The sequence below is a fragment of the Salmo salar genome, chromosome 13, assembly GCF_965601325.2.
Source record: "Salmo salar chromosome 13, fSalSal1, whole genome shotgun sequence".
Lineage (NCBI taxonomy): Eukaryota > Metazoa > Chordata > Actinopteri > Salmoniformes > Salmonidae > Salmo > Salmo salar.
In genome coordinates, this window is record NC_138303.1 from 36195868 (window position 1) to 36221807 (window position 25940).

The following is a 25940-nucleotide window of genomic DNA, read 5'->3' on the forward strand; positions in this document are numbered from 1 at the left end:
CCACCACCCAAAGGACATCCAACCAACTTGACACAACTGTGGGAAGCATTGAAGTCAACATGGGCCAGCATCCCTGTGGAACACTTTTGACACCTTATAGAGTCCATTTCCCAACAAATTGAGGCTGTTCTGAAGGCAAAAGGGGGTGCAACGCAATATTAGGAAGGTGTCCATAATGTTTTTTATGCTCAGTGTATATTAGTGTTTTATTCCCATTAATGTTTTTTACAAATGTAAAAAAAAAACATCCACTTTGACAGAGTATTTTGTGTACATCGTTGACCAAAACTTACAATTCAAATACATTTTAATCCCACTTTGTAACACAACAAAATGTGGAAAAAGTCAAGGGGTGTCACAACTTCCCCCGAAGTCGGTTCCTCTCCTTGTTTGGGCGGCGTTCGGCAGTCGACGTCAACGGTCTTCTAGCCATCGCCGATCCACCTTTCATTTTCCATTTGTTTTGTCTTGTTTTCCCACACACCTGGTTTACATTCCCTCATTACTTGACGTGTATATAACCCTCTGTTCCCCCCGTGTGTGTGTGGAATTGTTTGGTGTAAAGTGTATGTGCACTTCAGACTGGTTTGCGATGGGTTATTTCAACCCATATTTTGTTGTTCTGGGTGCCGTTGGTTTTGCCTCATTAAACTGCTCCGGTTATTACCCAGTTCTGCTCTCCTGCGCCTGACTTCCCTGCAGCCAGTTACGCACCTCTTACAGAATTCCACACCCTGAATATGGAGTCAGCAGGAGCAGATGCCCATGGTATAGGGGTCGGGAGCACGCGGCGATGCTCCACCATCTCGGCGCCGCCATGGGCCGCGTCGTCCAAACCATGGACCGCTGGGAGAGACAGGGAGTTCCTCCAGCGCCTCCACCAGCACAACCGGGGTCTCCGCTACTCGCCCCCCCCCCCTGCACCCGGTCCCAGTGGGATTTGTCTTGCCCTTCCCCAGGAGTACGATGGGATGGCTGCACGCTGCCAGGGTTTCCTGTTGCAGCTGGATCTATACCTGGCAACCGTCCACCCGGCTCCTTCGGGCCGTGAGAGGGTGTCCGCCCTCGTCTCGTGCCTCTCGGGGAAAGCCCTGGAGTGGGCCAACGCCGTGTGGGGAGAAGGAGATGCGGCGCTGGACCATTTCGCGGATTTCACCCGCTGCTTCCAGGCAGTCTTTGACCACCCGCCCGAGGGTAGAGCGGCGGGTGAACGTCTCTTCCATCTGAGGCAGGGGACGAGGAGCGCCCAGGAGTTCGCGATGGACTTTCGGACCCTGGCCACCGGCGCGGGATGGAACGACAGGGCCCTGATCGACCACTATCGCTGCAGTTTGCGCGAGGACGTCCGTCGGTAGTTGGCCTGCAGGGACACCACCCTCACCTTCGACCAGCTGGTGGAACCGTCCATTCGGCTGGATAACCTGCTAGCTACCCGCGGACGTCCTGTGCGGGGTCTGTCGGTTCCATCCCCCAGCACCACTGCTCCAATGCCCATGGAGCTGGGAGGTGCTGCGCTCAGGGAGACCGGAGGAGGTTCCTTCACGTGCACCATCTGTGCCTGCAGAGGTCACACTGCCGGTCGGTGCCGGGTTGGTTCCTCTGGGGGTCGAGGCAGCAGGCAGGGCACTCTGGCGTCACCCCAAGTGAGCCGGCACCATTCTCACCCAGAGCCCTCTGTTGCACACATGTTTTTGTATGTTACTTTTCCTGAGTTTTCCCCGCAATCCCAGCATAAGACACTCGTCGATTCAGGCGCGGCCGGGAATTTCATAGACAGATCATTCGCCCATAGTTTAGTTTAGGGATGGGCACAGCCCATCCAGTGGCTATGCCCTTCCAAGTTCACGCCTTAGACTGTCGACCATTAGGGTCAGGGTTGATTAGGGAGGCCACCGCTCCCCTGGGCATGGTGACGCAGGGGGGTCACAAGGAGAGAATCAGTCTCTTCCTCATTGACTCTCCTGCGTTTCCCGTGGTGCTACACCTACCCTGGTTAGCCTGTCATGACCCCACTTTCATGGCAACGGAGGGCTCTCATGGTGTGGTCGCGAGAGTGCTCAGGGAGATGTTTAGGGGTCTCTGTTGGTGCTACTATGGCAGAAAGTCCAGACCAGCGAATGATTGAGTCAATGCACGGGGCGCGCTTCTTCACCAAACTAGATCTCAGGAGCGCTTACAACCTGGTGCGTATCCGGGAGGGAGACGAGTGGAAGACAGCGTTCAGTACCACCTCAGGGCATTATGAGTACCTAGTCATGTCATACGGGTTGATGAATGCTCCGTCAGTCTTCCAAGCCTTTGTGGACAAGACTTTCAGGGACCTGCATGGGAAGGGTGTAGTGGTGTATATCGATGACATTATGATATACTCCACTGCACGCGCCGAGCATGTGTCCTTGGTGCGCAGGGTGCTTGGTCGACTGTTGGAGCATGACCTGTATGTCAAGGCTGAGAAATGCCTGTTCTTCCAGCAGTCCGTCTCCTTCCTAGGGTATCGCATTTCCACCTCAGGGGTGGAGATGGAGAGTGACCGCATTTCAGCCATGCGTAATTGGCCGACTCCCACCACGGTAAAGGAGGTGCAGCGTTTTCTAGGGTTTGCCAATTACTACCGGAGGTTTATCCGGGTGTTTGGTCAGGTAGCGGCTCCCATTACCTCACTGCTGAAGGGGGATCCGGTTCGATTGCAGTGGTCGGCTTAGGCGGACAGGGCTTTTGTTCACCTAAGGGCCCCGTGTACCTCGGCTCCCTTGCTGGCCCATCCGGATCCCTCTTTGGTGTTCACAGTGGAGGTGGACGCGTCCGAGGCTGGGATAGGAGCCGTGCTCTCTTAGCGCTCGGGTACGCCACCGAAGCTCCGCCCCTGTGCCTTCTTCTCGAGGAAGCTCAGCCCGGCGGAGCGAAACTATGATGTGGGGGACCGGGAGCTGTTGGCTGTCGTCAAGGCTTTGAAGGCGTGGAGACATTGGCTTGAGGGGGATAAACATCCTTTTCTTATCTGGACTGACCAACGCAATCTGAAGTACATCCGGGCAGCGAGGAGACTGAATCCTCGCCAGGCAAGGTGGGCCATGTTTTTTACCCGTTTTGTTTTCACCCTTTTGTACAGACCAGGTTCCCAGAATGTCAAGGCAGACGTACTGTCCCGGCTGTATGACACAGAGGAGAGGCCCATGGATCGCACCCCCATACTCCCGGCCTCCTGCCTGGTGGCGCCGGTAGTATGGGAGCTGGACCCGGACAATGAGCAGGCGTTACGTGCAGAGCCCGCTCCCCTCCGGTGTCCAGCTGGACGTCTGTACGTTTCGTCTTCTGACCGTGACCGGCTGCTCTATTGGGCTCTCACGTCACCCTCCTCTGGTCATCCAGGTATCGGTCGGACAGTGCGCTGTTTGAGTGGGAAGTACTGGTGGCCCACCTTGGCCAAGGACGTGAGGGTTTATGTTTCCTCCTGCTCGGTGTGCACCCAGTGTAACGCTCCTAGGCACCTGCCCAGAGGTAAGTTACACCCCTTACCCATTCCACAACGGCCATAGTCTCACCTGTCAATAGATTTTCTCACAGATCTCACCCCTCACAGGGTAACACCACGATCCTGGTCGTTGTGGACCGTTTCTCCTAATCCTGCCGTCTCCTCCCTCTTCCCGGTCTTCCAACGGCCCTACAGACTGCGGAGGCCTTGTTCACTCACGTCTTCCAGCACTACGGGGTGCCTGAGGATATAGTGTCTGACCGAGGTAACTAGTTCACGTCGAGGGTCTGGAGAGTGTTCATGGAGTGTCTGGGGGTCTCGATCAGCCTTACCTCAGGTTTTCACCCCGAGAGTAACGGGCAGGTGGAGAGAGTTAACCAAGATGTGGGTAGGTTTCTGCTGTCTTATTGCCAGGACCGGCCGGGGGAGTGGGCGGCGTTCGTGCCCTGGGCAGAGATGGCCCAGAACTTGCTTCGCCACTCCTCCACTAACCTCTCCCCCTTCCAGTGCGTACTGGGGTATCAGCCTTGGCATCAGAGTCAGACTGAGGCTCCTGCGGTGGACGACTGGTTCCGGCGCGCGGAGGAGACATGGGACGCCGCCCATATTCACCTTCAGCACGCCGTGATGCGCCAGAAAGCCAGCACAGACCGTCACCGCAGTGAGGCCCCGGTGTTCGCACTGGGGGACCGGGTCTGGCTCTCGACCCAAAACCTGCCCCTCCGCCTGCCCTGGCGGAAGCTGTGTCCGCGGTTTGTGGGGTCATTTAAAGTCCTGAGGAGACTGAACGAGGTGCGTTACAGGTTACAGCTCCCCCCCGATTACCGTATTAACCTCTCGTTCCATGTGTCTCTCCTCAGGCCGGTGGTGGCTGGTCCGCTCCAGGAGTCTGAGGTGCGGGAGGTTCCTCCGCCCCCTCTGGACATCGAGGGGGTCCCGGCGTATGCCGTTCGCTCCATACTGGATTCGAGGCATCGGGCGAGGGGCCTTCAGTACCTCGTGGAGTGGGAGGGGTACGGTCCGGGGAAGAGATGCTGGGTTTCGGTGGAAGACGTGTTGGACCCTTCAATGCTGCGGGAGTTCCACCGTCTCCGTCCGGATCGCCCTGCACCTCGCCCTCCGGGTCGTCCCTGGGGGGGGGGGGGGGGGGGGACGACGACGACGACGACTGTCGGTTCCTATCCTTGTTCGGGCGGCGTTCAACGGTCTTCTAGCCATCGCCGATCCACCTTTCATTTTCCATTTGTTTTGTCTTGTTTTCCCACACACCTGGTTTACATTCCCTCATTACTTGACGTGTATATAACCCTCTGTTCCCCCCGTGTGTGTGTGTGGAATTGTTTGTTGTAAAGTGTATGTGCACTTCAGACTGGTTTGCGACGGGTTATTTCAACCCATATTTTGTTGTTCTGGGTGCCGTTGGTTTTGCCTCATTAAACTGCTCCGGTTACTACCCAGTTCTGCTCTCCTGCAGCCAGTTACGCACCTCTTACAAGGGGTGCGAATATTTTCTGAAAGCACTGTATAAATTAATTATATTGGAGTGTCTTTGATTATTCTATACTGTATTCTCATTAACCTCATTGTATACAGTATAATTTCCCCATCATTCGTGTTCAGAGACAATTAGGGAAATACTTAAATAGAAAGAAAACATAGAAAGACAAGTACAATATTTTATTGACTTTCATATTTGTCACTAGTTTTCACACTCAGTTCCAATGAATGAGCTTGATCTTGACATCACTGATCCATCCCTAACCAGTTTATGACCATCACTACCCCCATCTCCCCTGGCAACAGAGTCATTATCAGATTACAGTAGCAATCTCAGCAGAGGCGTCTATCTGAACTATATAAATAGAATGAGTAGAGCTGACAGTTTGTTCAATGTGTGAACAAACATGGCTCTTTGAAATGTTAGTGGTACACCCAAACTGTGCCATGGTAGTGGGCCCGATCAAAATGAAAATGTGTATTTACAAATAATAAGCTTAAAATCAACTGTCACCATTGCTTTTAATGGACATGGTAGTTCTATGCATTCAGTAACATGCTGACCTGGGTTCAGTCAAAGGGCAGTGAGTGAATGACAGGCCTGTGTCTAGATATCAGCAGACAGACCTGGGTTCAGTTTGACCATGAGGGCCATTCTGCAATGGATTGTTACTGCAGAGAATGCCCCATTAAGTGCATGGCCTACTTTGTGCTTAGCTTAACCTTCTGCCTGATTGCCATTCTTCTTAAGTTATCGCTCTATAAATAAGGAAGAAACATCCATACATAAAGCTACATCAGCTAAGCTGTCAAAAAACAAAATATTAATTCTTTCTTTACATATTTTAGACTTTGAATTTGGAAACACATTTTGGCAGTCAACACTGAGGTACATTACATTCAGACAAATTATTGGTCTAAAAAAGAAGCTGATAATTCTGTAAAACTACATTTTGATTATTGCCCTCTGAGTGGAATTCTGACATTAAAAAAAATATAAATAAATCTAGCATCAAAAGCATCCCAAAAAAAACAGATGGCCTGGAGAGACATTCTTACAGTCCAGTGTTAGAGACCATGTGGTCATGGGAGGCCCATAACATGGTCTTCTACTGTCTGACAAAATGCCCTTTACTACTGCTTCCCTTAGGGACCTTGCAGCTCAACACTTCATACATGAAGCACCAAACACCAGAAACAACAACAACATACCAGTGTATAGTAGTCCTCATAGGTCTGTGGAAAATAAAACAACAACTGTAAGGCACTTCACTTCAATGTAAATCATTCTGCTGGCCGCTTCTTATTAATCATTACAACATAATAGATGACCAGCCTAATGTGTCTAATGTCGTCTGGGAAAAACAGGCACAATACTGAGCTACAACTGTGATCATTGCATAGTTCCACAGACTTGAGAATGCACTGTAACCATGCTCTCAATACAGTGGTGTAATGTACAGTAGATAGTTATTATCAAAGGCATATTTGAGTACTTAGCTAAGTTGTTAAATAGTAGAAATATACATTAACAGTACAGTTTATAGTTATAACTACAATCAATCATACAATAAATTGTATGCATTTAAAAACCCTAAATATAATATTGTTAGTACATAACCAACCATTGTTAGTACATAACCAACCAAACCATTTTTCAATTTATGGATGTCATTCCAGTGTTTTCAGTGAGTCATACTTTCTTCTTTTTTTTTATCCCACAGCAGTGTCCTTATATTCCTTGGCAATATAAACATTTACAAAACTTAAAAATTGATATTGGACAGGCAAATCCTAACAAGGGTACAACAAAACAATAATAATTTAGGAAATGGACAATTTAAAAACAAAATATATTTTTCATCCTAGGAGATACACTTCTTAGGGCTCAATTCAATCTGTATCCCGGAAGGTCCGTGTTATTGCTTGATTGTTATAGCAAGTCAATCCATTTTGCGAAAGATCCGAGTTATAACTTGATTGAAATTTAAAAGCAATGTTCCCGCATTCGCAGAGACTATATTCATGTTAAACGCTGCATATGTCAGCTCAATTGGAAATTACTTTTACATTTTAACATCCGTGATACGTCCACGATACGTACTGAATCCAGCCCTTAGTGCGTATTTCTTGCAATACATTTCCATCATATTATCAGAAATATCTTCATAAAGCTAAATATGCTTGTATTGAAATCACTGTTGCATTTCTGACAACATTGGTAGACTGACTACATTCTGTACTATATGTGAAATGTTTACAAATCCTCTGACTAAGGCATTGTCACATTCAAGTTCAATCTAAGATGATGTTAAAGCACAAAAGTAATTAAAATAATGTATTATCGCTTCTGTCAAATTGCTCTGAACAGACTTGCTAAAAAGCAAGTAGTGTGTGTGTGTATCACACCAAAAATATATTTAACCACAATTTTTAGCTTTCATTCCGAGGGAATTACATTGTTTAATATTTAAAAGCAATAAGCTCATCAATCAGGGTTTTATAACTATTAAAAGCCTGTCCTATACAGTACCATGATAACTATACACAGGTACGTGTCAGATATTGCTCCCTGACTCATTGTCATCAAAGTATTATAAAAATCAGACCATGATCGATTAAAATGAACTATAAAACATTTATTTAAAATCAATACATAAGAGAAACTGAACTAAATTCAGTTTGAACGCTTTCAGAACCCAATGATACCATAAAATAAACAAAACAAAAAATATAGGGCTGAAAAATTAAATATGTGTCAACACCTGAAAACAATCAACCAACAAACAAACCAACCAGCAGCTGGCTGAAGTAGGACAGGGTGGAGGGATGGAGATAAAGATGCAGGTGGGTGGGCAGCAGTGAGTGCTAACAGCCATGGTCGTTCTCTTCCATGCTTATGCTGCCTGAGCAGCTGCTGTCCTTAGAGGCCCCGGGCGAGACAGAAGAGAGCAGAGGGTCTCCCCCTCCCACCGGGGACAAGGTGTCATCCATCCGGAGCTCGCCTGAGAATCCCCCGTGGCCCTCGGTATAGGGAGAGGTTTCATCATTGAGCTCCAAGGTGGTGGATTGAACCTGGTCTGGAGTGCAGGCTGGGTGGTGTTGGTGCTGGGGGTCGACAGGGTACAGATCCTGGTGGAAATCTCCCAGGGCTGGCTCCTGCTTGATGCCTCGGGCTGAGAGCTCCGCTGAGCAGAGGTCAGATGAGTCTGTGGTCAGACCATGGGCACGAGCCTGCATCTCCAACTCCTGAACCCAATCAAGAAAGAAAGAAAGACAGAAACAAAAGGAAAGCGAGAGTGTTATCAACATGGTCTGTCTGTCAGCTACATAACTAAAACCATCCAGAGGATAGAAAAGCCCATCTCGATTCAATTCAATTCAAGGGGCTTTATTGGCATGGGAAACATATATTAACATTTCCAAAGCAAGTGAAGTAGATGATATACAAAAGTGAAATAAACAATAAAAATGAACAGTAAACATTACTCTCACAGAAGTTCCAAAAGAATAAAGACATTACAAATGTCATATTATGTATATATAGTGTTGTAACGATGTGCAAATGGTTAAAGTACAAAAGGGAAAATAAATAAGCATAAATATGGGTTGTATTTACAATGGTGTTCGTTCTTCACTGGTTGACCTTTTCTTGTGGCAACAGGTCACAAATCTTGCTATCCTACTTTGATTGGCTAATACAATATGTGACCTTTTGAAGGCATAGCTAGTAGTTTCCCATCTCTCCCAGTCTGCCACGGCCTACAGTGCTGTACCTGTATCCGCATCATCAGGTGTCTATTGATGTGCTCCAGCTTCTTCTGCCTGTTCTCCAGCTCTTTGGCCCCCTGTTGCTCCCGCTGCAGCTTCCTGATGTACTCCACCGACGCCTTGAGAATGGTGCCTTTGTTCCAACGCATATCCCTGAGGACCAGAGAGAGGCCCGGCAGGCCAGCAAGATTTTATCAGACTGAACTGTTTGCATTCTAGAGTCAACTGACAACGTTCTAACTCACAAAATTCTCAGGGGTATGGATGTACTGGGAATAGACTGAGGCACTGATCTATAATTATCATCCTGTCTAGCCTAGGGTCAATGAACTGTCTGAGCCATGATATATATCTGATAGAAAGACTTCATCGACGTCAACATTTAGGCAACTTACGGATCACTTGATTTTGGAATCATGGTTCCCAATTCTTTGATCCGGTCATTGATGTTAAACCTCCGTCTTCTCTCAACTACAGGAAATAGGGGCAAGAAGAGAACAATTAGAAACAATGAATCATGATACATTTTATAATGAACAGCTAATGTTACAGCATTAAACTTAAGTTATGGAATGTGATATATCTAAATAACCCACATTTATTTCTTTATATATATATATATATATATATATATATATATATATATATATTTTTTTTTTACCTTTATTTAACTAGGCAAGTCATATTACTAGATAGCTGAGAATTATAGTTCAACAAAACTCACTCAAATTATGGTTATCCTTCTTCTGTCTTTCCTTTGCCATTGCCCTGACCTCTGCTTCTGAAACAAAGCAGTTTGCGTTAATTATTCATCAAAGCATCGATGTTGACACACAACAAAACAGTTATGGCAGAAATATTTTACTTAGTAGCGGAAGAAAATAAATTCAACTGTGCTGAGCACGCTATAGGCTTAGCAAAGTGCACCAGTGTAACCTAACTCAAATGACTTAGCTAAGGTAAATATGAATACGCAGACGTACCTACAGGATACCCTTCAGGTCTCTGATAGTTCTCAAACTTGCCACATGATTCTGACTTGTCCATGTGCATAATGGCCGGAGATTGGGAAACTATTTGGCACATAAAATGTTCAATGCATTTCTCCTTATTTTGAATGACAAAATACCCAAGTTTACAATAATCCAAAACAATAGTAATGCAAAGCACATGCATAAAAATGTTTCTGACCCTTTTAGCTTTTTCTCAATCACAAAGGTCTGGAGAATAATTTGTAACACCATGTTTGAATCTGGATGTTTTTCATGCCATGGGGTTTTGCTCACCTGAGTATTCCCTTTTGATGTTGGGCAAGTTGGCAGGGCAGGAGTTGATGGCCAGTCCTGGAGGGGGCATGCCCTGGTTACCATACAGTTCCAAGAGGTTAGTGTTGACAGTGATCTGATGAGACAAGATAACCATAGAAATGATTAACATTAGCATGTCAAATAAACCAGTCGCAGGTGGTGCTTAAACAGGAGTAGGTAACCCTTAAAAAAAATGTTTACACCATGATCTGTAAGCAAACACTGCGGTCTTTGTAGACCCATCTACTGTGAAAAGGCTATCTGGGTTTTCTATGAGCAGGTACGCAGACAGTAAATGAAGACAATCCTACCGTATTGGCCATCTGAAGCCGTGGGTCCATTAATCCAAGGATATCATCGTTATAACTAGATTCCAGACTAATTATGTCATCAATGACATCATCCATCTAGAATAAAAAACTAAGTTAAATTCAAGATTAAACATTTTCTAACAGAGACAGTCATTTAATTAGCGGTTATCACCTTACACTTGTAGGAATTAGACTATATGGATAGGGCTAAATTGAAATGTTTCTTTCATAAGACATATGGAAAGCATATGCATAAACATGATAGCAATTAAAAGGGTACAGCGTGGAGGTTATAGGAAACTAAAAGGTGAGGACACAACAGTTCACCACAAGACTGAATCCCAAACATTACACTGTTGGTTTAATGTGCATTTTACATTTACTGGAATTTTCGCCGCATTTGTTGATTACAAAATCTGAAAATTCTCTGGATGAATTCAGTCACATTATATGAATATTCTCGGACAATTTGGGGTAGGTGCAACATAAGACAAAAGAAATTACAAGGGTTTGAGCGAGAGGTCTAACTGGTGTTTCCAAGTGGCCAAACACCTCTCCAAAGTGTGCACTGTTTCAAAGTAAATTCAATGCATTTCAATGACTCAAAGAAGAGTCTTCAACTATAAGGTGCTTTTTAGAGCTCTCCTAGCTGTGCCGTTGAGGAACTAGAGCAAGCACACTTGTAGTGGTTTTGTTGGAACACAGCCCTGCATTCCCACTTTTACACAATTACTGTTGTTGTTTACGCAATCCAAAAACGGTCCATTATAAATCGCAATCTGGGTCAGGTGGGCATCATTTAAAAGCGTATTCTATTGTCAACATGTGTTAGGCTTTAACAAGGAAATGAAGAGATGCAAATGGTCATTTTGGTGTGAATAGAATGGAGTCATGAGTGCATTCAGATGAGTGGTCCGCGGTAAATCTTCTTCACAATACAACAGGCTCATTCTGTTCATGCCATGTCATCTTGTGATTGTACATCAAACATAGTGATCATAAACTCTGACACGGTATATTATATGGTTTTATAATATGGAAATGTGAATTTCCCATTTAGACACACAGGTCTTTGGCTTGATGGTATGACATCACAGCGGTATTTATTATAATCCTCAACGTCTCATCTTTCATAATATGCAGTCCTCGTAATTTACAGCATTTCCCTCACTCAGACAAAAAAATCATTAAAAAAGTTTCCCAATTAGCGGGAGGGATGGGGTCAACTTCTTGTCATGTGCTGTGCTCAAGTTCAGAACGTCTGTCAGTCAAAACCCATACAGAGCTGTGAAGCGCAGAGCCTGAGCTCTGAAACCATTTATAGCATGTTACCGTACAGCCACAGCATTCCAATTTAGGTGCTTATCAGTGTCCAAATATATATAGGTACGAGTGTAAAGGGCTACTCAACAGACAATCACATTTACTTCTCAATGAATATGCTTGGTGTTACTACCATTCATGGTGTTACTACCATTCATTAGTTGAATACACATTGCTATGAAGCAGAATTAATGGAAAATTGGCAGAGATCATGGAGTGAAAAGCTCACAGAATTTACACACACTGGATTGTAGCTTGGTGTCTATGGCCATGTTGCAGCCAGGTCTGTGAGAGAAGCTTTACCTCTTTCTCGCAGTTGATGTTGAGGGTGAGTAAGGCCATGGGGCTGTTGGGGGCACTGTTGCCCGGCCCCGGAGGCATGCCCCCGTGGTCAGCGGGCTGGTTAGGGCAGGGCAGGGAGCCAATCTTGCCCAGGTAGCGCTTCACCTGCTGCTGCTGGGCCTGCTGGATGTGGTACTTGGTGGGGTTCTCCAGGTGAGTTTGCACCTGGAAGAGGGAGAGAGTAAAGAGAGGAGAGATGTCAGAATCCTTCAACTCTGATACGATGGGTTGATGATTGTGGGTCATGTTTCAGTTGTGCTGTGCATTCAATAAAGGAGCCTTCAAAATATATCTCACTGATTAATAATAAACAGTCTTGAACACATTTTCCCATGCAGAGATAATAACGATCATAAAGAAATTGCATAGTAAAGGAATGAAGAAGCAGAGCAATTAGTTCAAATAAAAGGAGTCGAGTGACAGTATCTTCTCCCTTGACAAAGGCAGTGGACCTGGGTTACTGAATAAAATATGAAAATAAAATGTTAGCTCAACTAGTGATACTGTAGTTGACTTGACCAGGGGAAGTCAACTATGGGTTGAAATGTTATAAAGTATCACTATGAAGATCCCTTTATTGATCAACAAAATAGTGATCAGATTTGTACTTTTATTCATATTTTTGCTGTACAATTTGGATCTGCGTCATTGCATCCTCTCTATTGCTTAACAAAAGATCCCTTGTTATAAACACATGAATAACATTTCACACTACTCTATCCTTTTAAACCCTAGAACTTAAAGCCACAAAAATACACAGAAGGGACTTCTCAAGTGCTTATAATACAACCTGTCCCAAAAGAAAATCGATTTCAATAAGCATATTATTGCACCTACCTGATAATTATGGTATTCAAGCATCTCCAACATATTGCACAATTGATATTCCAACTCCAAATTAGATTCTTAAAACTTCTATATTTATATTCCCTTTGACTATGCAGCAGGACCAGAGAGACTGTGCCTGTGATGCTCCACTTTCGATACTGATAGTATGGGGAGGAACACTTTCAGCTCAGCTTATAAAAAGATGGAGAAAAAGTCATTAGCTACACATGTTAACACTTCTGAGTAAGATACAATGAACCTTTTTAAGTTTCTGTTGTTTTATGTAAAATATTAATGCATGCCTTTATGTTGCTTGGTTGACGTCAGAATGGGAGTTTTACAAAGAGGATCTTTGTACAGCAAGGCCACCTTGTCTACTGACACTTGCCCTGGGCCAGATAACCCATCTCTTTTTTTAAACACCATGCATGGCTACTGCTGCAAATTGATTGGCCTGTTCCTCTGTCATCTCTTTGGATGATCAAATGATCGATCATTGAGCTAAAACGTTTCATGGAAACTACAGGCTACATAATATATTAATTTTTTTTGTCTAAATTAATTAAAACAGAATAAAATAAAATAAAAATATTTTGATTAAAATAAAGCTAAAAGAAAGGTCTACTTCATTCATCCGTTACTCACAGGAGCCTGGCGTACTACTAACTGTACTAACATGATAAGATGTCAGTTTCTTAACATGAGCCTACAGCGATCTGTAACAATTTCTCTAACATCAAGTTGCTACCAACGGATATCCTTCGACAGTTCACTCAATACATTCAAGGGTTCCAACAAAGGCAAAGATGACCAACCGATAAATAAACAATAATAAACCAGCAATGAAAACAAAGCTATCTTCTTAAGACAAACCTAATTCAGAGTTTACAATCAGTTGTGTTGCTAAACATGTGTTTATCCACATTCATTGACTGTAGTAAGTCTGGCCTCTAGTCTAGACAAAGACAGTCTGTCTGTCTTACCACCAAATGTCCAAGTCTGTAATTATACTGAACAAAAACATAAACGCAACATGTAAAGTCTTGGTGCCATGTTTCATGAGATTAAATAAAAGATCCCAGAAATGTTCCATACACAGAAAAAGCTTATTTCTCTTAGATTTGTGCAAAAATGTGTTTACATCCTTGTTAGTGAGCATTTCTCCTTTGCCAGGATAATCCAACCACCTGACAGGTGTGGCATATCAAGAAGATGATTAAACAGCATGGTCATTACACAGGTGCACCTTGTGCTGGTGACAATAAAAGGCCACTCTAAAATGTGCAGTTTTGACACACAATACAATGACACAAATGTCTCAAGTTTTGAGGGAGCATGCAATTGGCATGCTGACTGCAGGAATGTCCATCAGAGCTGTTGCCAGATAATTTTATGTTAATTTCTTGACCATAAGCAGCCTCCAATGTCATTTTCGCTAATTTGGCAGTACATCCAACCGGCCTCACAACCACAGACCACGTGTAACAAAGCCAGTCCAGGACTTCCACATCCGGCTTCTTCACTTGCGGGATCGTCTGAGACCAGACTGATGAAACTGTGGGTTTGTACAACTGAAGAATGTTTGCACAAACTGTCAGAAACTGTCTCAGGGAAGCTCATCTGTGTGCTTGTGTCATCCTCACCAGGGTCTTGACCTGACTGCAGGTCAGCGTTGTAACCGACTTCAGTGGGCAAATGCTCACCTTCAATGGCTACTGGTACAATGGAGAAGTGTGCTCTTCATAGATTAATTCTGGGTTCAACTATACCGCGCAGAAGGCAGACAGCATGTATGGCGAGTGGTTTGCGGATTTCAATGTTGTGAACAGAGCGCCCCATGGTGGCGGTGGGGTTATGGTATGGGCAGGCATAAGCTACCGACAACAAACACAACAGCGTTTTATCATGGAAATTTGAATGCACAGAGAATCAGAGACTTGATCCTGAGGCTCATTGGTACGCCATTCTTCCACCGCCATCACCTAATGTTTCAGCATGATAATGCTCTGCCCCATGTCGCAAGGATCTGTACACAATTCCTAGAAGCTGAAAATGTCCCAATTCTTCCTTGGCCTGCATATTCAATAGACGTCACCCATTGAGCCTGTTTGGGATGCTCTGGATCGACGTGTATGACAGCATGTTCCAGTTCCCGCCAATATCCAGCAACTTTTTAAATTGTTTTTATTTACAATGACGGCCTACCAAAAGGGACGGGGGGGCTGGGATTAAAAAAATATTAAAATAAATACAGGACAAAACACATATCACAACATAAAGAGAGACCTAATACAACAACATAACATGACAACACAGCATGGTAGCAACACAACATGGTAGCAGCACAAAAACGTGGTACAAACATTATTGGGCAAAGTCAACAGCACAAAGGTCAAGAAGGTAGAGACAACAATACATCATACAAAGCAGCCACAACTGTCAGTAAGAGTGTCCATGATTGAGTCTTTGAATGAAGAGATTGAGATAAAACTGTTCAGTTTGAGTGTTTGCTGCAGCTCGTTCCAGTCGCTAGCTGCAGCAAACTGAAAAGACGAGCGACCCAGGGATGTGTGTGCTTTGGGGACCTTTAACAGAATGTGACTGGCAGAGCGGGTGTTGAATGTGGAGGATGAGGGCTGCAGTAGATATCTCAGATAGGGGGGAGTGAGGCCTAAGAAGGTTTTATAAATAAGCATCAACCTGTGGTTGTTGATGGTTAATAAGCATAAACTTTTCACAGCCATTGAAGAAGAGTGGGACAACATTCCACAGGACACATTCAACAGCCTGATCAACTCTATGCGAAGGAGATGTGTCACGCTACAAGAGGCAAAAGGTGGTCACACCAGAGACTGACTGGTTTTCTGATCCATGCCCCTAACTTTTTTTTAAAGGTATCTCTGACCAACAGATGCATATTTGTATTCCCAGTCATGTTACATCTATAGATTCGGGACAAATTAATTAATTTCAATTGACTGATTTCCTTATATGAACTGTAACTGTAAAAATCTTTTTTAAATTGTTGCACGTTGTGTTTCTATTTTTGTTCAGTGTATGTTATCTTTCAAAACATGCTTTAGGTTTATTTTTCAAGCTATTTAGAAGAACACACATCCTTGGTTAGGGTCAAACATGAAACCATAACAAAACAGGGTGAAATGTAATACATTTATACTGAACAAAAATATAAATGAACATGCAAGTATTTTCAGAATTTTTTTCGTATTAGCGTATAAACATTTTTAATGGTTATTTTAAGCATTATCATTACATAGTCAAAAAAGTGAATTGTGAATACTTTCCTTATATTTTAAGAAATTAATGCCAAACTTAACATGGTTCATCATGGTAATGTCTTTGATAACCCTGAAAAGTTTATATTTGAATTCGAAAACAATTAACAGGTGTGCTTTGTTAAAAGTTAATCTGAGGAATTTCTAGCATTCTTAATGCATTTGAGCCAATCAGTTGTGTTGTGACAAGGTAGGGGTGGTATACAGACGATAGCCTTATTTGGTAAAAGACCAAGTCCATATTATGTCAAGAACAGCTCAAATAAGCAAAGAGAAACAATAGTACATCATTACTTTAAGACATGAAGGTCAGTCAATCACTTTGAAAGTTTCTTTAAGAGCAGTCGCCAAAAACCATCAAGCGCTATGATGAAACTGGCACTACAATGTAGAAAATAGTACAAATAAAGAAAAACCCTTGAATGAGTAGGCGTGTCCAAACTTTTGACTGGCACTGTATGTACAAGTGTGTATTATACACATGTGTGAATTGGAAATGTGTTTTTTTGCATATCCCAACTCTCCCTGAGACACCCTCGGAGACTGGGGTCACGGCCAGTGTCTGACAATATCAACGGCGACCCTGGAACAATTAGGGTAAAGTGCCTTGCTCAAGGGCACATCGACCAATTGTTCACCTTGTCGGAGATTTGAACTAGCGACCGTTCAGTTATTGGGCCAACGCTCTAACCGTTAGGCTACTTGCCAAGTGTGTATATGTGTTTGTGCACTTGTGTGTTTTAATGATTTAATGAATTTATGCAGTTCATTAGCATTGAGAATCTCTTAGAAAGTGCCACTCACACATCATCTTGGATCATAACAACATGCTGAACAATCTGATGACAAGGTCATTTAGAGTCTCTTTACTTCATCACATGCAGTTCAACACTCCCATTACTGTACTGATATGACTACTACATGCATGTACTACCTCTCATGGTAATATCATTCTGCAAGGTTGTGAGTGACCAGGCAAACGTTATTGCAAATCTGACATGAAGTTACACTATGGATACAGTACATTTTCTACATTTCAGAGTTTCTTCATCATACGGCAATCTTTCTGACATCGCTCCCACTGCAGTCCTACATCTGTTCCCACCAGGGAATACCAATTCATACTCCAAGCCAATCTCCCTCAGTATTTTCTTGACCTAGTCAAATTCCTTCTGCTAATGTTGAATATCTCCACAGTGGAGGGGAGGGGGTGTAAATACCGCTTTTGTCATGATGAATTGCATTGAGTTGATATAGCAACATCTATTTACCAGGGTGTAATTGAGACAATGGAACAAGGCCAGCAATGAATATAAATAATTTTCACACACACACACACAGAGAAATAATAATGTAGATTATAACACTGAATATCCCAAAATAGTAAACCAAGAAGCAGGTAACAAAAATCTGCACTATTTGTACATTACCTGAAACATGTATTAGTATTGGCCGGAATGGCAGAATGCAGGCGTGATAAAAATGGATTCCACTCTTGATACAGATTGAACGTTAAGCCTCCGGTAACTGAACTTGAAATCACACCATGAGCTATTTGAAATCAGACTTCGTGTTCTTTGCCTTATGGTTCTTATTTGATGTCATATAATATAAACTTCCACGAAATAAACACTACTAACTTTGTCTTAGATCAAACTTGATTAACAGGACATTACTAGAATAAAAGACACATGAAATAAACTATCCACCAAAACAAGACATGGCTCTGTTCTGCAGCCCATGTGCTGCAGCCATCAATAGAGTCCTCAGGCCACAAGCAGATCCTCCCCAGTAAAAGTCAATGACATCTTGAAAAGAACAGCACTCACACACATTATACTGGCATCTCAGTTTGGGGAGGGGTAGATGGGGAGGCGGAGGAAGGAGCGACAAACAAAGATTTGTATTTTTTTTTACAATTTTGGTCCAGGATGCTTTCTTTCCTACAGATGAGTACAGTGACACAGCATTATCCATGCATGCAGTTGTAACTCTATATGAAACCATAAAACCATCACCTAGAGCAGTGGTTTCCAACCTTTTTCAGTTACTGTACCACCAATCAGGAGCGGTGCATGATTAAAAATCACAGGGGACCCCCCTCCCCAATTTTTTTTAAAAGGATTTTTCTTTATTTTACCATTTACTATTAATATTTTCTACATTGTAGAATAATAGTGAAGACATCAAAACGATGAAATAACACATATGGAATCATGTAGTATCCAAAAAAGTGCTAAACCCTGGAATGAGTAGGTGTGTCCAAACCGAGACAATAAGAAGACACAGTGGCAGAATAAATTCAACCACACCTGTTTCATCACAAAACCGAATAGCATCCTCTGTCCAGTGAAGTCCACAAAGCATATTGCATGTACAGTAACAGACAGTTACATGCCATATAGCATGGTCAAGCAAGTTCATGTTTCCGACATTTTTGGACTACTAAACAACTATTGATTTAGAACCACAGAGTTACAGGAGCTGCCTCCACTATTCCACCATTTCAACTTCAACATTATCAAATCCCCTATGCTTAGTCAATCAATAAAGTGACAACTAAAAGATACTAAAAACTATTTAGTCCAATCAACGTAAGCTAAATATGATGTGGCTGTCCATGGTTCTCATTTCTGTGAGCATGTGTGTGTGTGTTGTGTGTGCTTTCATGCAAGTAGAAAAACATGTTGACTCACACTACTTGTAGAGAAACGCCAATGCCATCCTCCTCTCTTCCATGTTGACAAAACATCTATCACTCTGTCATACAGTACACACTTTTATATTTTGTTGTCCTAGGCTACCTGGCTATAATGCTTGCTCGCTAGCCTAACGTTAGCTAGTTAACATTAGCCTTCTACATCTAGCTAAATATTGAACTTCCATTCTCTCAGGACAGGGGCACAACAATTTATGAATTAATGGTTGGATCAGAATCACCATTATAATCATTGGCCAGTATGGAAAATTAAGTAAAACCACAAGTCCAAATCCCTATCTCTATCCATAGCTAATTTAGGAAAGGGACAATTTTAGCTACTCCAGCTAGCCACTGGAGGACAACAACACAACGAGATGCGACAATTCAAGTTCTTCTGTCAATGACGTATGCACTCAATGGGATTTGATAGGAGTGATGCCAAAATCCAAGCTGGCATCCCTTGACAATTTTTTTGGGTGCGCCAGGACCATTCACAGTTGAGCTCGCTCAGTTTTTATCAAGGGAGGCCAAATGCTCAATGGCTTCCCTTCAATGCTAGGGGCGGCAACAATGTCACACTCGTTTGGACCAGACAGCATCATATAGATGGCCTACACGTAGAGAGACAGAGGGGCGCTGTTTCGCTCACTCGGATGCTTTCTAATGTGAGATACAGTACATTCAGCCTCTTGCGAATTGAAGGAAAATTCTGAAACACAGGAGAGATGAAAGATAAATTGACCAATAAAAATAATTTTTGGGGGAAGCCTGGCTTCCCTTGGCATCCAAAAATACACGCCACTGCCAACAACTGAATTCTGCTCTGCCCGCAATACTCCTGAAGTACCCCCTCATGTGCATTTTACCAGTAGGCCTATGGTCTCATGAGCCTTCTCACGTACACACTCCGTAAAGGCCTTGTACCCCCAGCGGTCATAGTACCCCTGGTTGGGAACCACTGACCTCAAGTGTGTATTCGTTCAAGGAAAAACAAGGAACGTGTCTTTCCTCATCCAATAGTGTATCAGATAGTACAACACACAATGGTTCCCTATGAAGCTGATGGTCTGTGCAAGTCCTTGTTGTAAGAGATAGAGAAGGTGACCTTATGAAAATCTTATCAATGACAGCAAACCTAAATTAAATAATTTCCTGAGCTTCATAATTCTTAACATTTCCTTTTTAAAATTATATTTATTATAAAATTTGTCTCAAAAGGTTTAATAATATTGCATTCAATGAATTAACTGTTGCTTTAAAATGGACCAAAGTGACCGGCTGTAAACTAGTAAATACGAGAACTACAGTATGTAACATCCATGGATAAATACATAATGCTTCACTAAATCCATAACTTTGATCTAAAAGAACACATCCTGTCATTTTCAGAGCTGAACACTATGCACAGTACTTTTTTCTTTTCTTAATATGCTAATTCATTTTCAATAAATCTGGAAATCATGTTGAACCCTTTTAGGAAATGATCCTACATACATTTCAAAGCTAGTGTTTTTTTTTTCACCTTAAATATGCCATGGAATGAAAGCAGTGGGGCTAATTATGAGCATTCTTAGCTGAATTAGCATTGGGGTGTTTGGTAAGACTGTGCTTGCCTTTGTCCTGATCCCCAAACTGATCCCATACTTATTCCTCCAAAGGTCAGGGGTCACTTGGTTAATTAAGGGCCCAAATCGGTCTTTAGACAAACCTATCTGAGCTTAATGCTTTCCCTTTTAAGGTCCAGTTGCTCCACCTGGTACCCCTAAGCTAATTTTGTGTAGCTTTGTGTAGACTGTGCTAATCTAGTCACAGACATGCAAGCAGGTTAACCCTGCTCTGCAGTGCTCAGTGCTGGGCAGGAACAGGCCTTTCATTTGTGGAATTTCAGTCAATGAAGAATGCCGTAAACTCAGACCCCGAATCACAGAATCATCTTCCAGCTTGTCATATCAAACACTTTAATGGGGGACATCCTAAACCTCTCAAAGAGCTAAATATTATAAAGAGTGTAGGCTAAGCAACGTTTATGTTGTATGTGGAGGGCAATGCTTTCAATGGTTGTATTATCTTGGAAGTGTGGACCCCTGCCACACGTTCAGTATGAGGACAAGAGGGGGACACTACTTCTATACCCACTGCTCTTTGTAATATTTGAACTAATCCACTCATTTAAACTGTATTAAATGTTATTTTACATAATGGGATTAAGGCTTTAACACATTAGGAAGGTAACACATTTTTCTTTCAAAGAATCAATCCTCTATGAATAATCTATATAATCTATGTCAGATTTACACAAACAGCTGTCACAATCAAAACAATATTATTGACGTAATCAAATATTACAGTGATATGAAACACTTGCACAGATACAACTAACTTTCACAAACAGAAATGGTTGACTTCCCAGATGGCAAAATCCTACATGCGTAAACTTCAATCACAACAATCACACGCATTCCAGTAAAACGTGGACTACGACTTTTCTACTGCTAAATTATTACAATGCTTCCAGTAAATCTGCAGTAAATCTTCATGTTCAGAGCGTTTACAGATAATCCAGAGCCAAATCAGTCACCATGAATCAGTCTCACCTGATCTCCTTAGATTGAGGTTCTGCCTCATTAAAGTGTGAACACGTTTGTAAAACAATTGGAAAAGAATTCCCTCACTGTTTTGTTAATGGGTGGCAGTATGCTCTTTAGAAAAGCATGTCAGGCAGTTCATGCTATAATGCTACCATGTACTGTATCATTGTGTTCATTTCTTTATCCTTTATGATTCTTATTCTCAAATAAATTTCATTTTAGAAATGAAAATTGTAGATATTGTACAGTGATAACAATCAATCAATCAAGACGATTGTAGTGACAATGTTGGAAACAACAGGAAAATTGTAATATTTTAAGGAAAAGACAAAGGAGAAATATCTATCCAGTCATGCAAACTGTTTGAGATATGAAGTTTCGGATAGTTCTTCAATATAGAACACTTTCCATTTACATCTGGAATATTTTTTTGAGTTTTTTTTTTAAAGATATGCACGTTTTGATATTAGTAATAGTATGTCTAAAGAAAGACAAATAAATGTAATGCAATCTAAAACACTTACCAAATGATCTTTATTTTGCTGGGTGTACTCTCATTAAGTATTGCATAGCAGTGTGTTGTGGTAGTTGTCACACTGTCTCCATTAGTTCAGAAAATGTACAACAGTCTCAAGTCCCCAAGAGCAGACGAACAATGAATCAAACCTATGAAAATATGTGAATTTAGCTCAGCAAATAGGATTAAAGATGGCTAAGTCCAAATGGCTGGAAGCACAGCATGCATTACAGAGGAATTCTTTCAGGAAAGATAATCCCCATGTGCGTTTTAACACACTTCACTCATCCCCACGTTTTTACACCCTATCATAGTAAACCATGTTTGATCGACTATCCAGAAGACTTATGATCAAGTTGCCAATATAGAGTCATCAAACCCACAGTACCTTCTACAAACAAAACATCTGATGATGTATGCCTGCATCTATAGGCGACAGTGAGGGCTCTGGAAGTGTGAGTGAGGAGTGGCATTGTTGTCATATCACAGAGAAGCAGCCAGGCAGGAAGTGGGTGTCATCCGTATCATTAGGTGTGAGGATGATACTAATTGCTTACCTTCAGCACCTCCATGGGCAGCTGGGATGCGGGGGGCAGGCTGGGAGGAGCGCTGACGTTGATGGCCGGTGTCTGGCCGTGCGTGTGATTGTGGGCGGCGGTGATCTGGGGGTACTGCGAGGTGGAGGAGGCCTGGCATCTCTGCTGCTCCCGCCGCTCCTGCTCCTGGAGCTGCTCTCGCATCAACTGCTGCCGCAGCAGGATCCGTGATGTCGTGGTAGAGGAGCCCAATGGGGGCTTGGAAGATGAGCATGGCTGGTCTGAAGGATTACTGCAGGATGGCGAGACAGACACCAGGCAGGGCATCAGGAGAGAAGAGGGTGAGGAGGGGGGTAAGACAATGAGGGGTAAGGAGTGGAAGAAAGGTCAGAGAAAAGAGAGGGGCATTGAACCGTTATGATCTACAGTACTGGGATCAGGAAGAAGCCACATCACAGTGAGAAAAGATACAAATGTCTTCTAAATGTGTCCTAGATGTTACACGGAACTGCTGGTCTGCAAGCTAGAGTGTCCTTTCTGCAGCAGAATACTGCACACCCTCCCTCCTCACTGAGGAGGAATTTTAGCCCCAATCACTCAGTCATATACAGTTGAAGTCGGAAGTTTACATACCCCTTAGCCAAATATTTATACTCAATTTAAAAAAAAATCTTGACATTTAATCCAAGTAAAAAATCCCTGTCAGTTAGGATCACCACTTTATTTTAAAAATGTGAAATGTCAGAGTAATAGTAGAGAGAACGATTTATTTCAGCTTTTATTTCTTTCATCACATTCTCAGTGGGTCAGACGTTTACATACACTCAATTAGTATTTGGTATCATTGCCTTTAAAATTGTTTAACTTGGGTCAAACGTTTTGGGAAGCTTCCCACAATAAGTTGGGTGAATTTTGGCCCATTCCTCCTGACAGAGCTGGTGTAACTGAGTCAGGTTTGTAGGCCTCCTTGCTCACACACAATTTTTCAGTTCTGCCCACAATTGTTCTATTGGATTGAGGTCAGGGCTTTGTGATGGCCACTCCAATACCTTGACTTTGATGTCCTTAAGCCATTTGCCACAAATTTGGAAGTAATGCTTGGGGTCATTGTCCATTTGGAAGACCCATTTGCAACCAAGCTTTAACTTCCTGACTGATGTCTTGAGATGTTGCTTCAATATATCCACATAATTTTCCTGCCTCATGATGCCATCTATTTTGTGAAGTGCACCAGTCCCTCCTGCAGCAAAGCACCCCCACAACATGATGCTGCCACACCTGTGCTTCACGGTTGGGATGGTGTTCTTCGGCTTGCAAGCCTCCCCCTTTTTCCTCCAAACATAGCGATGGTCATTATGGCCAAACACTTCTATTTTTGTTTCATCAGACCAGAGGACATTTCTCCAAAAAGTACGATCTTGGTCCCCATGTGCAGTTGCAAACTGTAGTCTGGCTTTTTTATGGCGGTTTTGGAGCAGTGGCTTCTTCCTTGCTGAGCGGCCTTTCAGGTTATGTCGATATAGGACTCGTTTTACTGTGGATATAGATACTTTTGTACCCGTTTCCTCAAGCATCTTCACAAGGTCCTTTGCTGTTGTTCTGGGATTGATTTGCACTTTTCACACCAAAGTAAGTTAATCTCTAGGAGACAGAACGCGTCTCCTTCCTCAGCGGTATGACGGCTGCGTGGTCCCATGGTGTTTATACTTGCGTACTATTGTTTGTACAGATGAACGTGGTACCTTCAGGCCTTTGTAAATTGCTCCCAAGGATGAACCAGGTCTTTCTGAGGTCTTGGCTGATTTCTTTTGATTTTCCCATGATGTCAAGCAAAGAGGCACTGAGTTTGAAGGTAGGCCTTGAAATACCTCCACAGGTACACCTCCAGTTGACTCAAATGATGCCAATTAGCCTATCAGAAGCTTCTAAAGCCATGACATAATTTTCCGGAATTTCCCAAGCTGTTTAAAGGCACAGTCAACTTAGTGTATGTAAAGTTCTGACCCACTGGAATTGTGATACAGTGAATTATAAGTGAAATAATCTGTCTGTAAACAATTGTTGGAAAAATTACTTGTGACATGCACAAAGTAGATGTCCTAACCGACTTGCCAAAACTATAGTTTGTTAACAAGAAATGTATGGAATGGTTGAAAAACGAGTTTTAATGACTCCAAGTGTATGTGAACTTCTGACTTCAACTGTATATATATATATAATTCCTGAACCCCCACCCTCTGCCTCCTCTCCCACGCCGTGTCCAACCTCGGGTCAGCCACGGCCAGCCCTATAAGGGACTGTGTTGTGGGGGCCAGCCCTATAAGGGACTGTGTTGTGGGGGCCAGCCCTATAAGGGACTGTGTTGTGGGGGCCAGCCCTATAAGGGACTGTGTTGTGGGGGTATAAAGTTGTTTCATGCCAATATCTCGCCATGCTCAGAATCACAATGGCTTGATCCTGCCTCCATTTATCACAGCAGCGCAGACAGGGCCTGCCATGATATTAGACAAATATTATTAAAAACTTTGAACCCCTCGCCCATAAATTAGGAGCTAAACTGCCTCGATGCCGTTATGTGGGGAGAATGTATGGGCTTCCGTCACCTTCAAAGTAATTACACACTAAACGGGAAGCGTGCCTGGGCATTCTGCAATGAGGGAAGTAGCAGAGAAGCGGAGGAGTGGGGGTGAGAACGGAGGGAATAGGGGAGGTGAAAGAGGAAGAGTGAAATATTTGCAATCGGTGATATGTGCTTGTTAGTTTAATTTTTTTGGGCGCAGCACATTATTCATTCATCAGGTCAGGCAAACCTGAGTATGGACCCATTAGCATGCCTAGAGAGACCTAACATCTGTTGTTAAGTTCAAGCAGGCAATACAGTGCCATGTTTGCAATCTTGTCCTCTTCAGATGTTTGTCCTACAGTTATACACTTCAAACACTTGGCCAGCGCTGCTTTTTTCACTCTCTCTGTCTCGTTCTCTCTCTCAGCTGAACTGCACCGATACCCTCTTCACATTGACTTCATTCTTTTCTCTGGCATGTGCTGCTTGTCTCATCTCTCTCCCTCTCTCCCCCTCTCTCAGTTTCTCGTATGTATTAGTATCCATCGACGTGCGTGCTAACCAATTATGATATTTGACTTCCTTTCAATGGATCATGCTCATCCTAGACCTACTGAATCGCATGTCACGCAGACAGGTAGATCCCTTAGCAGGATAGCATCTCACCATCTCACAGGCTGAAAGGACACCATGTTAACTCTCTCTCACTCTCTCTCTCACACACACACACCGACCTGGACACTGTAGAAGGCATCTCATGTCATAAACAGATATGGACTAGTAGTGTATTATGTGTTGTGTTGTAGGGCCCATGTCAGTATTTTGATACAGGATAGGTGGGAGATAAGAAGCAGGTGTATTTTGGTGGCTGATGCCTCCTTCAGGCAA

General features: G+C 43.1%; 1 protein-coding gene across 2 annotated transcripts in view; it reads right to left on the reverse strand.

Moving 5' to 3' along the window:
* Positions 1 to 5134: 5134 nt before the first annotated feature.
* LOC106567278 (melanocyte inducing transcription factor) overlaps positions 5135 to 25940 on the reverse strand; it is a 35385-nt gene continuing 14579 nt past the window's right edge. Inside the window, exons 2-10 of one of the 2 annotated variants that reach the window (XM_014136389.3) lie at positions 22511 to 22781; positions 11985 to 12188; positions 10359 to 10454; positions 10027 to 10141; positions 9724 to 9813; positions 9465 to 9518; positions 9136 to 9211; positions 8746 to 8893; positions 5135 to 8218 (exon numbers count right to left, since the gene is read on the reverse strand). In XM_014136389.3, coding sequence (XP_013991864.1) covers positions 7838 to 8218; positions 8746 to 8893; positions 9136 to 9211; positions 9465 to 9518; positions 9724 to 9813; positions 10027 to 10141; positions 10359 to 10454; positions 11985 to 12188; positions 22511 to 22781 — 1435 coding nt within the window. In that variant the 3' untranslated portion in view covers positions 5135 to 7837. Of the gene's footprint in view, positions 8219 to 8745; positions 8894 to 9135; positions 9212 to 9464; positions 9522 to 9723; positions 9814 to 10026; positions 10142 to 10358; positions 10455 to 11984; positions 12189 to 22510; positions 22782 to 25940 lie in introns of both variants that reach the window. The other variant, XM_014136388.3, reaches the window with a different exon arrangement.